Source organism: Indicator indicator, chromosome 28 (genome assembly GCF_027791375.1).
Source record: "Indicator indicator isolate 239-I01 chromosome 28, UM_Iind_1.1, whole genome shotgun sequence".
Lineage (NCBI taxonomy): Eukaryota > Metazoa > Chordata > Aves > Piciformes > Indicatoridae > Indicator > Indicator indicator.
In genome coordinates, this window is record NC_072037.1 from 6,757,518 (window position 1) to 6,775,646 (window position 18,129).

General features: G+C 38.7%; 1 protein-coding gene across 4 annotated transcripts in view; it reads right to left on the reverse strand.

Annotated features, from left to right (window-relative positions):
- RALGPS1 (Ral GEF with PH domain and SH3 binding motif 1) overlaps window positions 1-18,129 on the reverse strand; it is a 71,521-nt gene that overhangs the window by 25,863 nt on the left and 27,529 nt on the right. For all 4 annotated transcript variants that reach the window (XM_054393588.1, XM_054393587.1, XM_054393585.1 and 1 more), the window contains exons 8-9: window positions 2,062-2,199; window positions 387-480 (exon numbers count right to left, since the gene is read on the reverse strand). In XM_054393588.1, the coding sequence (XP_054249563.1) occupies window positions 387-480; window positions 2,062-2,199 (232 nt within the window). The remainder of the gene's footprint in view (window positions 1-386; window positions 481-2,061; window positions 2,200-18,129) is intronic.

Below are 18,129 nucleotides of genomic sequence, written 5' to 3' on the forward strand. Positions count from 1 at the left end.
AAAAACAGCCATTTGAAATGGGAAGATGTTTTTAATGTGTTATGTACAATAGCATAGATTCAATCCTGGACATCTTGAAGGTGGTTTTCTTCAGGGCTCCTGAACAAAATTTCCAGAATACAAGCACCATATAAAAGAGTAAAGACTAGATTTTCATGTATTTTTATCTTTTACAAAGTTATTTCATATTGGAAATCTGGTTATAGTCATAAAGGAAGATTAATTCTGGCTTTTACACTCAGGCCTCCTGGTATTATTAACTCCATTACTAAAATATTAAGAATACCAGACAAACCCCAAAACATTCTCAGCTTTATGTTCAACAATTGATCAAATAACAGCTAAGTGATGGCTTCCCCAAACCTGAAGAAAAGAATAGTACTTACTTATAATTGTCATCTTCTACAAATTTCTGAAGTTCTTCAATGTACCGGACAGACTTCAAATACTTTTGCACATGAGGGAGCGTTGTAAGATGATCTGTAGAGAGTTCAAACAGAACATAAGATCAACATTCACATAATCCAAAATTAATTATTCCTTCAGGTCTTTTTCTGCTTCCTATGGTTGTCTTGAAGCAAACAGAATTTGAAACTTCCTAAAGAATAAATTGGGCAGAAACATCACTTTCATGCCAAGATTTTGAAGATTTGATTGAGCAAAAGTGATGCTCAGCTGTTAAAGAACACACAGATGCATTTCATCACCACAAAAGCTAGTGGAATTTATTATATGCCATCTCACATGTGGGAAAGAGTTATTTGCTGAAAACCCTGCTCAAATTTTATGCTCACTGTTCTGGGGGAAATTAAAGCTTGCAGCCATGGCTATTAGTGATTCTCATAAGAACATGAAGTGAATACCCAGACAGATGCTAATTTCAGAATGACAGAAAAATCCTTTGACACATGGTACATGGACAGGAACATGCCTTCTAGAATCTAACTTAACTTTTATGCTTTTGTAAAGACAACTGTTTTAAAGACATTCATTATTCCAGAATACTGTTTCTGCAAAGTCATCATTCTGGGTTTCTATGAAAGCACTCAAAATTAAAGCAAAACAGCGCTGCCAAAACTGTAGAAAGGGCCAGTGAAATAATGAGGTTTCTTTGTCACTCAAAATATTCAAAGACAAAATGAAACTCTCAATAAGAACATGATAGCTGTGCAATCTTGCTGTTCATAATCACACGTTATTATGTCCAGTCCCTAACTTTAAATACTTTATAATACCAAGGTTAGCAACAAAGGACAAGGGATGGATACTTATGCATACACAAATAATTTCTCCCCTAGTTTTCTCACAATATAACATTTCATTTTTTTTGTATTCAAAGCTCTCCAAAACTGTCATTTAAATGTTCTGAATTTATTCTGAAGGTTTTCCATCTTGTTTCATATTAAAACAATGAAATGTCATGCTAAGCCACCAACAGCGCGATGAGTATTCATCCAGACCCCAGAATCGGCACATTTTTGGACAGAAGACTCCACTAACAGGCTAGAATTGCAGAATGAATTTTAGAATAAAACCTTAACAAAAGGAAGCAGCCCACTTACATGCCTCACTTCATCAACAAGTATGGTACGTGGGAAAGCTGAACATACAATTTGCCAACTGTTGCATAGACTGAAATATTTGTGTTTCATTTTGTAAACATATCATCAAGATACTAACAACAAAATGGTAATGAAGTTAATACATTCTATACTTCAAAGACATCATTGTCTACTGCAAAGGAAAGGAAACATATTAAGAGAATTCTGACTGCCTCTGGCCAGTATAACTCAAATGTAACAGCTGTACTTGAAAGAAAGGCATTTGTAGTTCACTTGTAGTAGTAACTTCTGCATAACCTCTTTTACACCTCTTACAGTTTAAACCAGACGCTTATTTGCCTAATTTACTGATAAGATTCAAACTGCACAGAAGTGGAGGCTACATCATGAACTAGTATTTGACTCGTGTTCCATTTACACAGGGCCTAAACCCTCTTTCACCCTCTTGTACTAAAACAATTCCAGTTAAGACTTAAGAGATATAACAAAAGCTACCAACCATAGTTACAGGAGACTTGCAGATCAGCTATTATTCGGAGAATATTGTTCATTTGATTGGATCTTTGTTCATTCTCCATAATGCTGCCTGAAGAGGGGTACGCAGAATCAATGTAGATTAAATCCAGGAGATAAATTCCTGAAACAAATCAATCAGATTGATTCAGTGGTTGAAACAGAAATTCTTGCAGAATTTTTAACAAATGTAACAGCTAGTAACTATTCACACCCACTGTGTTCCAGGAGCACTAAGCAAAGGAGGGCTTGGGATGTGCATGTTGAAAAATTTCATAACTAGCACTTGGCTTCTTAAAAAAGGCCAGAAAAGATTTCACTCATGGCACTTCCACAGGCTAGAGTCTACTATGAGCAATCTGCAGGACCACAGCAAGGACACTAAAAACCAAAGAGTGACAGCTGCCACAGAACTGGGGATTTGGGTAGGGACAGTCTGCGTGGAGCTGGCCGCAAACACAACAGCCTCTGACCACAGTGAGCAGTGCTCAGCCCTGCACTGTTGAGCCTTCTTGTGCCTTCTCATCTGCCTCTCTCGACTGCATCCAGATATCGCAGCATGATTTGGCTGAGGCTCCAGGCTGCAATTGCTGGAAGACAGGAGGAGATGATATTTTGGTTTTGATTATGTGATGGTTTTTAAAAAGCATGAAGAAAAGGGTTTTATTTATGAATTTCTTCATTGAAAAACTGGCATAGTTATTTGCTCAGTAACTACAGAAAGATGGTGATTATTTGCAGTTGCCAAAAACGCTGATGGTTCTTATTTGTATTGCACTTTTCCAAAGCACTGGCTGACCAGAAAAAATGTCATTTTTGGTTGGTAAAGAAGCATATTATACACAGAAGTTGTGTGTTGCAAGATGTCAGCTATCTTCATCAAAAATTATACCCATAACCAGTGTCTGGCAGGCGAGTGTTCTGCTGAGATAGTTTCTGCTGTACGATACTTTTATCATTACAAATTATATATAAAAGAAAAAGGTAGGCTTAAGGCTGGAATGAATTCATAATACAGTATGGCATTTCTTGCATTGTACTCAACTGTTTTTTATCAACACATGCATTTAGTTTCACATATACCTTATGATTTGTAGTGGGCTTCTTTTACAGCCCTAGGAGTGCTACACAATCACAAAATGAAGGGAATCACAAAATGAAGCAATCACAAAATGAAGGGAAACCTACTAACTGGGGAGAACATAAAATACACAATAACCAAGACTGAGAAAACTGAATCATCACTGAGATTGTCTAGGAAGCTTTAACTCTGGAAAACCAAAAGATAATTCTGCAACACAGTCTTAACAAAACTCATGAAAGCTAATATGGAAGTGCAATGCAAGGCTCATTTATTTACTTCAGAAACTAATTGAAAGCTTTTAAATGAAGATGAGGAAGAGTAACACTCTTGCCTTTTGTGAGGACACTGTAAGCAGTTTTAGTATTTCAATGGTATGAACGCAGAGAAGGAATAGAGAGACTCTGAGCATGTGGGTGAATTTATTTTAGGACTTCTACCTATGTTCTCTGCTGATCAGGCCTTGGGTGTAGATTGATCACAGGAAGGAACAAAGTCCTACTGCACAGCAGGGATGTGGAAGAATTAATCTGCTGAGGCAGAGTTGTAACAATACACTTCATCATCTCCAGTGTGCCCTTGGCTACATGGACACTCTGTGACTAAGACCTCCTGAAATAAGTGAGGGCAATCACCGTATAGAGGAGACTTGCTGCTCTTTTGCCTCTTCACGGAGCCATGGGACAGCCAGACATACCCAGACTAGACAATACAAGAAAGAAAGCGCAGCTTCATCCATTCTTAACATAAGTTTTACTTTTCTTATTAAAAAAAAAAAAATCCCACAACTGCAGGAATTAATCTGCAGGAATCTGCAGGAATTAAGTGCTTCAATTTATAATCACCTAACTTTGAGCACAGGTTGACAAGCAATTTATACCAAATTACAGAAACAAAGTCATTGGCAGTAGTGATAAATAACAGTGAAGTGGATGCAACTTAAACCGAACGTAACAGAACATAGTCCATATGTTTGAAAATATTTGTAAATATGCATCAAGCTGCACCTTTTCAATGGTGTTCGTCTCCCTCCCTCCTTTTAAGGTAAAAAGAACTCGTGTTACCAGCCTTCACCTGGGCAGTGGCACTTTGAACACTTCTATATATATGAGGTGACAATAGAAATAGATGAGAATCAGTTTACTTTGCTCAGAGGAATCACAAAATTACTCCCTTCAGCAAAAGACTTTAATTTCTGCGTCTCAAAGGAAAGGCTCAGGGTTGCCACATGCCAAAGAAAACACACAGCACTAGCTTTTCAAACCTTGGCTTACATTTGTGCTACTGTGCAATGAAAAAAACTCTCTAAGATGTGAAGCCATCAGGATATTTTCCAGAGGGTGAGCTCATGGGCAGCTGCTTCCACAGGCAAAACATTTTCCAGTGATACTGACTTTTCCCCATTGTTACTAGAACTAATTTTGCAGCTGGATATTGTATGCAGACAACACACTATTCATTAGTCTATGGTATCATGGAAATAATAACACAGACTAAGGAAAAGCATGGCCAAATAATCCAGACCTAAATTTATCAATGGAAATCACACTGTGTGAAAGGGACTGATTACTTTTAAATTGGCAAGAATTAAAAAAGAACTCTCATACCCAGATCTGAAATTTTAATTCCAAAGCTCAAACAAAGCAGTAATACTACTGACGGTTTATAAAGACAGAGGAACTGGAATACAATAAAAAAGTGACTTTGAAATGTAGTAGTTGATGCCACCCAGATCATGCATTTTGCATGCTCCATCCACCAGACAACAACTTCCAAAGCTAAATTTTTATGGAAAACTGCAATGTTCAACAGGATGCAAACCTAAGTCTGTGTATTTCTGCCTTGATTCACAGTCAAGCTTCTCTGATTATTTCTTTATTCAACACTGAAGTTTTCTGAGAAAGAGAAAACAGCACTAAGGCAGATAATAAATCAGAACTTTGGAAGCTGATGGGTACTAACAACATGCTCTTAAGAAAAACAATCCCAAGCTTTCTGAAATCACCCAATTCTGATGAACCTTGCCTTAAGCACAGAATGAATAGCTATGATGTGTGACTTGTCCCTCATTAAGAAAGACTGACATAACATGCTATGAAAGACAAAATACTTTCAGATCAGTAAATCACATGTCCAAAAAAGAGAAAAGCTGAGATGGCATTACTTGAAACTGCACAAGCAGAAGAAAATGGAATTCTGTTTTTAAGGCATTTGCCTGGAAAGTCAGAAAACCTGAGTTCAAAGTTTCTGTTCTGCCACACATTTCTTTGACCTGGGCAAGTTATGGTTATCTGCTTTCCATGAGCTCAGTGAGAGAGGGAACACTTTCCTGTAAGAATATCTGATGAAAACAGATGCCGTGACTGGGACAATTCAATGAAAGTTGGGTTTAAACGCCTAATAGAAAATACATAACAACATGCAGCCTGCAGAAGGAGCAGCACCATTTATTCATAACAACTCAGAATCACAACTCCCTTTTGGGAGTTTACAACAATTTCCAAGCACAAGATTGCAAAACTGATTGTAAAAATACAGTGCAGATAGAGACTGAAAACTTGCGTCATTCTCAATTATGTGTTTGTTTTTCTTCCCTTTTTTGTTGTTTTATAAACAACCCTGTGAAACAGTAGGGCAAACAAACCCAAAAGTAAGTGGTTAAAGCACCCCACACTACCATATACTTGACATATACTTTAGTGAACAGTGCTTTGCTAAGGGTCTGCAGTTCTGCAAATGCAAGTAAGTTATGAAATAGTCTGCTGTATGGTAGCTTTGTTAGTCAGACACTGACTACTTCACAACAAAGAGTAATTAGCTGATGAGGAAGAATTTCACATTAGCCTGGGGACTTCAATTTGTTATTCTTACTTAACATTTTGATCAAATACTTTAATAATCTTCCACATTTGTTTGGTAAATCATACTGTTGCTGTGACAACCACAAACACACGCTATACGAGAAAACAAAAAAAGTTCAATGTTTTCATGGACAAATCCAGTTTCCTACTTATCAACACGTACACTTTGTAAAGATATTCAGAATCCAGCAGCCCCTGAACACGTATCTGTTGAAGGGGAATAACATGGATGTCTGGGTACAGAGCATTCTTTCAGTACAGCACAGCAGTGTCTACAAGACACGCAGTAACTGGGCACGCATAACAGAAGGGAACCCATGGAAAGTAATTATTTTCTCTCTTTTTTTTTTTCTCCCCAATAGTTGAATAATGACACTAGTTTGATAGGAAAAACAGGAGAGACAGAAATGTTTCCAATATGTAGTCAGCTATATTTCTGAAAGCTTTTTCCCACATACAGTAGTGTGGTTGTATCATACTAAATAAAGCAGAGGACAGAGAGAAAGCAACTTATCAATTAAGTACGTGGTAGAAAGCCTAAATTACTCCAGTCAGCAGTCTGTAAAACCAAAGACACCATTCTTAGGAGATGAGCTCATAGTCAGAAAAGCCAACAGTTTTGTGGTATCACTGGTTTCAAGGCGACTGGATATTTTCCATGGACTAAGGGGCTGGAAAATTTTTCTACAAAACCAAATGTATATACTGGTTAACCTTGGTAGGACTTGGAGTACTCTAAAAGCAACTGAAGACAAATCCTTGCCAAGGTAACAACATGTGATTTGTAATACATACCGCCAGCACAGCGGCCAAGTGAATGGGATCACTCACAAGGGAAGTCAAGGTGGGATTACAACCAGATTTATCACTCGAATCTGATGCCAGCTAGGCAGAACATGGCATCAGTGTTACACACGCACAGATGCAAAACTATAATGAGGCTGAGCCAAAAAGGAAAAAACCTCACAGTTACAGAATCACAGAATGTTAGGGGCTGGAAGGGACCTCGAAAGATCATCTAGTCCAACCCCTCTGCCACAGCAGGATCACCTATACCAGATCATACAGGAACGCACCCAGGTGGGTTTTGAATATCTCCAGAGAGGGATACTCCACAACCTCCCTGAGCAGCCTGCAAAATCATTTGTGTCTGGTGAATAAGCAAGAATGTGTTAATAACTCTTTCAATTAGAGATAACACCAACGTCGTACCTGAAGCAGTGTTACATCTTACGCTGAGCAAAAAAAACCCCACAGCATGCACAGCATGAAAACCTGCAGTATTTTTTGACTTGAAATAGCAATCTATTACCCCAAACTCCACAGATGTTCTGTATAGGGCTGTTTTCTAGTTTACCAGTAATTTCTTAATCAAACTAATGTCTTGTCATATCAATAATCTTGCTCATGATTACTACACAGTCGTGAATTCCTCTCCTTTCTGGTCCTGGAAACAGAAAACGGTACTGGAAGGCCACGTTGCCACTCTGGGCTTGTCTATACCTGGAAAGCATAGACAAACTATTTTGCAATATTTACTCTGGAAGGGACAGTCTATTACAGGCCCAGCATTCCTCAAGAATGATCACATCCAAATTGAGACACTCACTGGAATAACTTCTTCAGTAAGTTTTCAGTGCAGACAGTATTCACCTGAATGAAAACTTCAGGATCATTCAGACAAATGTACTTCATGGGTTCAAAAACTGTCTGAATTTAATACCCCTGCACAGCATAACTCTAATGTACCACTCTACCTCTGTTAGTCAAACACAACCCCATGAATAATTCAACAATTGGTGTGAACATTCCGAAAGTTATTTTATTTTCATGGCAAACAAGATGTAATTGCAAACAACAAATGGTATTATGCATAATTAATTTTAAAAAAGGTAAAAATAGTTGTAGTTTATTACCTCAGTCAGAAGATAACCTAAAATCGGTTTGTATTTTAGAAAAAAAAAAAAATTCTGCCATAAAATATTAAAAGATTTGCTCCAACCAAGACTTACAGTAGTGGCAAATATATATTTTTTTAAATGGATAACAATAGTGATGAAAGCTGCACTGCATTACTATTACAGTATGGGCATGAACACAAAATCAGTTCCACTCACAAGAAAATAGCTTCAACGTGGGGACATAACGAGCAGCTATGTTACTCCTAAACAAGACCCTTGAAAGGCAGGGACATCTTTAAAATCAAGTATTCATTCAACAAAAATCCAAACAAAATTCCAGCACTGATACATTTTGTAATTCCATCCTCTGCCAAGAACATCTCTTACACCGTCCTGATTCCTCGAAAAAGAAGTAATAGCTCACCAGGTCCAGAAGAAGAGAGTGTTCAGATCACACATCCTTCTCAGCAGCTGCAACACCTATTTAGGCCTTAGCTGCTAAATTGAATATGTTAACTGTTTAGACATCCCTGATCTGACACACAAAGAGAAAAGTAACTCTCCAGCCATCGATGACTTTTAAGAAAGCAACTTTATCAAATTTAACTTTATTTTTAAGGTAGATTATAAGATGTATGTTGCAGGAAAGCTGCTTAGTAGGTTCTTATAAAAAGCGATGTCACCAGGTGCACAGAAGTGGCAACCAAACAGAACACGGTTCACTTTCAAAAAGGTTTTAAAGAGAAGGGTTTTTTATATCTACTTGGCAGTGGTGAGGCTACATCTGGACCACTGCAGTACTGTGCTGCTGCACCTCTCTCCAGGACAGATGTTAAATGGGAGAGAGGTCAGCACAGGACCACAAAAACGGCCTGGGAGCAGGAGCTCTTGACAGATGAGGACAAGCCCCAAGAACTGGGCTTGTGCAGCCTGGAGAAGAGATAGGGCCAGAGGTGAAGAACACTACTGTGGTTATTTCCCTAACAAAAGAAGCCTGTGTGGGAGTTGTACAGAGCAGATCTTTTTCTCAGAGATGCAACGTGAAACTGACACAAGCTGCAGCAATGGAAATTCCAACTGGAAAAAGGAAAAGGGGAAAAAAAAAAGAATCCAATAAAACCCAACTACCCACAAAATACTACTTTAAGAAGGGTCAAGCACTAAACTATTGCCCAGAAAGGCTGAGAACCCCTTCTCTGGAGGTTTAAAAACTCAGCTGGACAAGTTCATGAGTAACCTAAGCCAGTTCTGAAGTGAGCCCTGCAGTGAGTAGGAGGTTGAACCAAATGACCTCCACAGGCCTCATTTTCTAAGGGAATTTTTCCTATTCCCTGCAAGTTGCTGATGTGGATACAACACTGGGCTCAGTACTGTACTGTACTGTACACTGGCAGAAACCTAGATAAAGAATAGCAATTGTGACAGATATTTTAGCAGATGATGCCCCTACTAAACACTCCACTTTTTAAAGTGACAGGAAGGTGAAAAATGCTATTTCTAAAATGTATATTTATGTAAAACAAAAGTATGCTGTGGGGATTCATTTCAGCATAGGTCAACAAAAACAGCTGCTCAGCACAAGAACACATTTGTTCTTAACACAGTGAAATTAATTTTACATTTGACGTGTGCATCAAAAAGGAAGCAGAAGTCCTTTCATAAAATTTACAGGAAAAGCACTAAGAAGAATCTAGCTAGGAGATTAAATACTAGTTTAACCCTTTCACTCTGGAGGTCTAGGTTAGTCAAAACCCAGTCCCACACTGAACTTCCCTCTCACTTTTTGAAGTGTAAGAAACTTGTACCTTGTAATGAAGTGATTGTATTGTGTAACAGAAAAGCTGTTATCAGTGACAACCAACACTTAACAGATTACACAAGAAATATGCCTCAAGTCAATAACAACACATTTTACAACAAGACAGCTTCCTCAAGTTACTCACTTGGGTGGTTCACCAAATTGTCTCTGTCCTTACTGCGGTCATGCTTAGGTCCTGAGTTAGAACTGTCCCATTAATTACAGCTATAAGAAATCAGGAAATACTTATGTAGCCACCTGATCTAAATCTGAAGCCCACATCTGGTTCATCCAGTCGTTAGTACAAGAAGAGTTGTTTTCTTGTCTCTTATTAAAAATAACTATAAAGGCAATAAGTAAATCAGTCATTACTAAACTCTACTAACTAAAGATTCAGTTAGAACACAAAAATCTATTCCAGGCTTGCTTAGTAGCATTTTTTTGCCTGTTCACTCTACCCTAACAACCTGCACACATTTGCACATTCTGAAATGCAGGGCTTTTTTATTTTAAGATGTTAAAAATGATCTTGTAGTAGACACTGTAGTACAGTGTTAGGCTAAGTTACAGTGAGACATGAAGACAAATAAATAGAAGGGAAAACAAATATAAGGCTGGTTCACTGGATGCATAAAACAGAAAAAAAATTACTTTCTTTCATCAAAGCTGGAAGTTGTAAGGATTCATCTTGAATGAGTTTAGAAAGAATTAGTCCTTTCCCTGGTCCAAGCGTGTGACAATGGCCTGTTCCTTATTATAGCTCTATCCACAAATCTGATTGTATAATGCTTACGTTTTTCTGTCTCAGTCGGACCTATTTTGTGTTCTGAGTCATAAGAATAGAACCAAAGCATAATACAAGTACATGTGTCTCAAACTGCTCCATCTAGCTCTTCAAGTCTTTTAAATATTACTAACTAATAAATAAGACAGAGTAAGCTTGAGACTAATTATTTTTCATCAATTAATAAATTAGCAAAAAATGTAGGTTTAGTCTTCCCCAGACTATTTGGGAATTGAGTTTAACTGAGTAGTTCTGGATAGAAATTTTTCTTTTTCTGAGCTTCCTTTGCTAATTGAGAAAATAATTGTAATTTGCTTCTTTAATCAACAGCTCAACACCATTTTACATTTACCTCAGGCAGAGCACTCTGCTACTTTACACCATTACACTGCACTTCAGTTTTCGTATTTAACTTTGCTCTATACAGCTTTATCCTTTTTTTCCTAGAAATAAAGGAAAAGAAAAGCCTTTCTGTGAAAGAATATACATCACTTACAAAGGTGGCAATGCTTTTAATTGCAGTGGTATTATGAGTCTTGCAGATACAGATTTGCTTTTTTGAACTTCATGAACCTTCTCATGGTTTCTCAGGTCTGCCATGGCAGCATTTATTTGCAGAGTCCTGTTCTCCAAAGAGACTTAAAACTAAACTAACGGGTAACATCAGTCCTGTTAGGAATTCAAAGACTCAAGATGACAAGTGTTTTCTACTAATTCTTGGCAGAGACAGCTGGAAACATGAGTGCTTCTACAGTGACATTTCAGCATGGTTAAAAATTCACAAGTTTTAAAGGAAATGAAAGTAATACAGTTTCAGTGAAGTGACCTTTCAGTTTGACAGCTGATTTAAAGAGCTCCAGAGAAAACAGAACATTCCTAAAAGACATTCTTTCTTACCTTTTGATATATCAAATCCTCAACTGAGCAGCCTACCATCATGGGGATTCATACAAACATTTTTAAGCCTGTTACCCAGCATCAGAAAGCACAGAATGATTAAAAAAAAAAAAAGGAATATAGGAAAAAAGGCAAAGGTACAATAGTTGTTTTCCAGATGTAGTTTCCTGTCAGCAGTGAATTGTGGTTTAGGGACTTCCTGAGACAGATCTTGTATAAACATTTTTGTGTTTAAGTCTGGGTGGTATTTTTCCTTTAGAACATTTCTTCTCTGAATCTGTCTACTTGTTCTTTTTCCTGCTTTTTCTTCCCCACACACCTTTAGAAAAAAAATTTGGTTAAAAGATCTTGTGGCAAATGAATTCAGAGACTGAATCTCACAGTGTCTGAAAAACTCATCACTTTGATTGCTCAAAGCCTGCTTTCTCAAGATCAGCTCATTCTTATCTATTTTGTTTTCCTTGAGCTTCTGATCACTGACTCAAAGCTAACTTCTATGACCAGCTGTTTTACAGTATTTTTACCAGATTTCAAAGCCAAGTCTAACAATTAGACCACTCCCTGCTGACTGAATTACGCTAGCGAAGACAATTTTCAGCTTTCTCAGCCAGAAACAACTGGCTATTAGCATCCTGCTATTAGTAGGATCTGTTATTCTCCAATCACAGATTTAAATATAAGCTGATCTCTGAGATTCTCAGTATGAAAAGCAAATGCAACAACTCTCAAATGCTTTGAAAATCCTGTCATGCAGCCTAAAAAGCCTTTAACAAAAGCAACAAACTACACTTCATGGTTCTACAAAAACCAAGGAAAAGGCATGCCTCTTTGGTCCAAGCAGAGGGTCCACACAATGGCTGACCTCATTTTTCTATTCGATCCTTCCCAAAAGGCAAGCACACTTGGTGTTATCCAAACAATTCAGATATCCTACAAACACTTGGCAGACCCAAGTAAAAACTCCCTATCACCTATTGAGTTGACACAACTTTATTTTTCCCAATAGACAAAACTACAACAGACCGAAGAAACCAAGCAAAATCATACACAATTTGGAATGACCCATATACAAAACTTCCAAGGGACAAGCTATTTAAAAGACAAAAAAGCATTCAGCACTTAATCAGAAAGTTGCCCTCTGTAATATGACATTGTTTCTTATTCTGAAAAGAGAGTGATCAAAGAAATTTGGTTTGGCTACTTTTGCTGTTTCAAATATTTATTTATAACGTGATTATCTGTAACAGAACATTAATAAATAAGAAACATACCACAAGAGAAGTCTCTATTTAGTCTCCCCTTCACTGGGTAAAATTTTACGCATTTAACTGCACTTATTAAGTGCTCTAAAATTAATGGAGTTTAAATATATGTTAAAGAACTTAAAAACAGTTATGGATCATTTATAAACATGTTCCTAAACAAATAATTTTGTCCTTGGGAAACCTTCTACTTCCAAGAAGCATGGCGCTCTGGGGCATAACAGTGAGTTAGAAATCTGTATTTTGCTATAAAAGGAATGAATTTGAAAATGCTCCTTTTTGAATGAAAATTACATTCTCAAGTAGCAATCTAGGTACAGAGTCATCTTCCTAGCACTGTAAGTAGCCAGGACTTCGAGAAATTGATCACACAAGAACCAGGCACCTCAATACCTTGGCAAACACTCGTGGCAACCTCTGGCTCTTCACTCCTCCTCCTCCCCAATTCCCACCCTTTAGAAACTACATTTATCTGAAGGCTGAAAAGGCACCTTGGAAATGAAGTAGTGTGAATCTTTTGCAAGCTGAAAAAAAAATGTAATTGGCTATTGCTAAATCTGTCAAAAGTGAATTGAATTATCACATTCTGCTTCAATTACATCAACTTTTTCAGTGTAAGAGTAGTGCTTTGGAAAAGCTTTGGACTGCTTTCATCCCAGGCATCCAGACTATGCTACTTAGTAGCACTGAAATAAGTACTTCAGTCCCTGGTTTTGTGTTCTCTCTCTTTAGCTACAGGGGTAAGCTTTTGAGGTAAATTAGAAGATAACGTAACAGTAGTAAGTAATAAGAGGTACTGATATTCCCTGCAAGGATAGCAGACCATACAGTAAAACTACAAGAAACTTAAAAAGCCCAAGGGGTACTGAAGTATTAGTGTCACAGACTTAGACATGTGTTTTCCTGACAGAGCAGACATTCACTTTTATGATGGAAATAGTTTATTATTATAAAAGCCACTACCTGTCCATGTTTAAACTTGAACAGATAGTTGGCTTTAATCTGCTATCTTTAAACCTCTTTGTCTTTTGATTAACCTAAGTGTTCTCATAGTGATTTCCTCCATTTCTTCAAAATGCAAAGATCTTTAATACTGCTTGAAAAAACCATGAAAACACACACACACACACACACACTTATCTGTGAGTGGAACATCTCCATTATGAGGAAAGGCTGATGGAGCTGGGTCTCTTTAGCTTGGAGAAGTGGAGACTGCGGAATGACCTCATTAATGTTTATAAAGATGTGAAGGATAATTACTGGGAGGACAAAGTCAGGCTCTTCTCATTGATGTCCAATAATAGGACAAGGGGCAACAAATGCAAGCCGGAGCACAGAAGGTTCCACATGAACCTAAGGAAAACCCTTTTCACTCTGAGGGTGACAGAGCACTGGAACAGACTACCAGAGAGGTTGTGAAGTTTCCTTCTCTGGAGACATTCAAAACCCACCTGGATGCATTCCTATGTGACCTACTCTAAGTGATTCTGCTCTGGCAGGGGAGTTAGACTCGTTCCTTCCAACTCCTGCCATTCTCTAATTTCAATACCATATAGTTGTCTAAAGATGACTACGATATAACACCGAATTAAGTTTGGTTTGCTAAACTGTTGATCAAAAGTAGCTTAAAGAAGTGACCCTGGTTCCACTGGAGGTTTCACTTTTGACAATTTCTTTGCAAGATTCCCAGCAAGTTATAAATATATCTTAGACACAAAGTTTATAGTAATTGAAAGAGATCTTTTGTAAACCCTGAGGTGACAGCTAATGGACAGATGGATTCTACATACGAAGTGCTGTAGCAGCAAATTTTAGAAAGGTCTTAGGGAAATCAAATTCACAGCAAACAAATTAGAAACACACTGACACAAGTAGCAAGCAGACATTAAAAAATGCACTGGTGTTCAGCCAAATTATGGGTTCTCAATCTGCATTAGATTACTTTAAGAGCTTGCTTCAATTTGGACAATTTGGTTTTTCTTTTTTTTTTTCTTCTTTTCTTTTTTCTCTGGGAACATGCTGTTTCCGGACAGAAATGACCTAGGAAGTGGTAAAAATGTAGAGTATGAGTGCTGCTCTGCACAATGCAGCTTTTCACCACTGAAGAGCAATCAGTAAGAGCGAGCAGAGCCTGTTTTAGTGGTTGTGATGACAAACATCCCAACACTCCACACCAGGGACCGCTGCGAAAAGATGATTAAGCAGGAAGGACCACAGTACGCCCCCTTCCCGGCATTTTGGGGACGGATCCCATGCAGTCACACATTCTAACAGCTCATTTGGTCTAAAACACCAAACCCACGCTGCTCACACACGGCCTCCAGAATCCCTTCCCAGCTCTGAAGCTGAAAGTTTTCATACACGGCGGATCGATAGCTTCGGGTTAGATTATCGCTAATCACTGAATCCCAGCGGCTGAGCCCGGCCGAGCTCTCACACGCTGGTAGTGCCAGGAGCGAAGAGGTAGTCTCCGAGTCACCACCGCACCGAACTGCGGGGCGCAGGGCCCGGGTCCCCCGCGGTGCCCCCTCCCCAGCCATGAGGTCACGGGCCGAGGGCGGGCCCCGCCGGCCCCACAGCCTGGGGGGCGGCGAGGCATGGGGGGGTGGCGGCCGCCGCTGGTGGATCCCCGGCGCTAGTGGGAGGGGGAAGGCGGCTCCTCCAACCAGAAGTTGTCAGCTTGCTCCAGGCTGTCTTTTTTTTTTTTTTTTCCCCTACCAGGATGTAAGTCACCACAAAGGAGCTGAAGTTCAAATGAGGCTGCCCTAGCCTCGCGTGAAGCGATGGAATCCAGGCTTTGAAGGAGAGAGGCTGAGCTCTGCCCTCCCCGAGAGCAGCTGGGGCTCTGCCTCCGGAGCAGCACGGTGCGGATGGGTGGCTCAGCCCGGGGAGCTACGCTGTGAGAAGTCTTGAAGAAGAGAAAGGGAGAAAAAGAAAGACGTTTGTAGTTCACCGAGTTATTTCTCTGTGTAACTCCAGTACAGCATACAGGGCTGTTCTGGGTAGGCTTGAGGTCACGGAAGAGGTAGGCTTTGGCTAAGTGAAATGTCACAACTCCTGCGTCCGAGCTCTTCTGAAAGCCTCTGGTGAAAGCACGCTCAGGACTGAACAAAAGCCAAAGGAGACCAGGTAAGGTCAGTCAGTACCGATGGGTTGTGTTTAAAGTTTGCACAGCCAGCCAGCCGACTGCCCATGAGTGAATGCAAGCTTGCCAAAGACATTACTGCTCTTTAACAGAAAGCAGCAAGCCTGGCTTTTCATCCCCTCCCCCTTTATTAAAATCTAGTTGTAACCCTTTGAGATATTTTATGATGCCAGGCAGTGAAAAGTCCTCCTGCTTTTGTTTTCAAGAATATGGAATATTTTTAAATCCCGTTTAATCCTGCACGTAACTTTGGGCGTCATGCTTCCTCAGATGCCCCGAAAAAGCATGCACTTTTCTTCTAGGTCATGCTGATATCTATGAGAATTTGTCTAAAGGACTACCTGTCCTAAAAATTAACAAACCTCTCTTATGCTCATGTCTGATCAAAGAGATATAAAATGTTGCTGGAACTTTAAGTCTATAAAATAAATATTTGAAAGATGCTGCCAAAAATTCATACAGTAACTCAGCATTTATGAATACCTTTGTGTAAGAATTAAGTATTTGCTATATGATCTAACTACTCTAACTACTGGGCAAAATGAGTCACAGTTACTAAGATACGCATCTGTGTAAGGGCTCTCATGGACAATGTGCAGGCTCACATGTGAGCACACACAGTATGAGCACTTTTTGGTAGTGATTGGATTAAGTGAAAATAAGGTGAGGCCGCTGTTAAGGGAAGCAACAACAAAAGCAGTGCTCTCTTTCAATAATTGCATTCCACATCTATGACAGAACTTCAGTAAAGCACGAAGAACAATCCACAAACAACAGGACTAAAATGCCTGGTAATCCAGAAAGAAAAATTGTGCTTCTTTTCACGAAAAATGCTCTCTTGCCAAAACCGGAAAAAAAGTTACATGGCAAGCAAATGATACACAATCTTTTGAAGTTTCTTGCAGCACTTGAATAGTATTTCAAAACAAAAGTTCTCCAAGAGCTAATTAAGCTACTGTCGTTCTGAAGTGGTGCTTTAGTGATCCATTCTCCTCAGTGAACGAAGTATTTCCTTTTAAGAAAGATAAACTAATGCTTGAACCAAAATTTCACCACAATTTTAAGTGGACAGAAGAGCTGTGTATAGAAAGCATTATAAAAATGTATCCAAAGCAATTAATTGCTCTGTCAGTGTGGCACTGCTTACAATGGAGTCAACTAACTACTGGCAACATACTAGGAATCATTCCCCTCATAAATCCAAAGTTTAATTTTTTAACTTAGTTTTACATCATGTTTTCAATGCTATGATGTGTCAGCCCTTCCTATCCACTATTTATTTTAAAACTTCAAACACAGCTTTAAAGCTTTTCTTACTACATGTGGTATGCATACTGCTGTGCTGTAATTTCACTATGAATTGCTGGTCCCTTTTACAAAAGTGGGGGGGGGGGGGATAAAAAAATAAGTGTTCAGGTTTTTCACCCTACTACTCTTCATCTAAACATCAAAAAACCTGTACCCGTGGAAGTTCCTCTCCTTAGAAAAGAGCAAAATTTAATAAATCACATTAAATATGAAGATGTACCCTAAAAACCTAGAGGATGGATAATTATAATTTCATGCAAGAGAATGTTTTGGAGAAGTAAGAACAGAGCAGGAGCTCTGAGAAAAGGGGCAGGGAATAAGAAAGCAGCTTCAGAAAATCCATGCTTATCTATCTTATCACAATGGTGTTGTGAAATACAGATCATATTACTGGCCTGCTGCCTGGAACATGCCAGCTAACTGTAAGTCCACAAACACTGACTATCAAAGGATTCTGCAGAAGCAAAATCTAATATTTGTTAACAAAAAACCAAATCCAAACCCTCTGATCCTTCTAGAGCAGGATTTTGCATTTTTGACATCCTTTCTCCATTTGCCTTTAGAGTCTAATTAAAATGTAGAACTGCACTAATCTAACAAACCCTTTTAATATCAAAGGCAAAAGTATCAAAGACACAGTGAAGATTTGTAGCTAGTTTTTCATGCTGCTTCTTTTGAATGAACAGTTACCAAACTTGTGTGAATTCACAATCAAATAAAACACTTTCTTTTGAAGAATAAACACTTGAATAGCTACCTAACACTGTGCCTTTCTGCCTTCATTCAGATCTCTAAAGGCTTGATGAATGCACAAAAGCTACCACAGGTATGTAGGAAAAGTCACCCCATCAAGTGACTGCAAGCCTCATTCTACTGAATATGCCTAGCACAAGAACTGATGAACTCACTGACCTAAATGTGCAGAGTGACAGCACAGCAAACCCAACTCATCCATACATAGCACAGCACTGCTGCTTTTTTCTTCTAAGTCAAAACGACCATACAGGAAAATGTCAG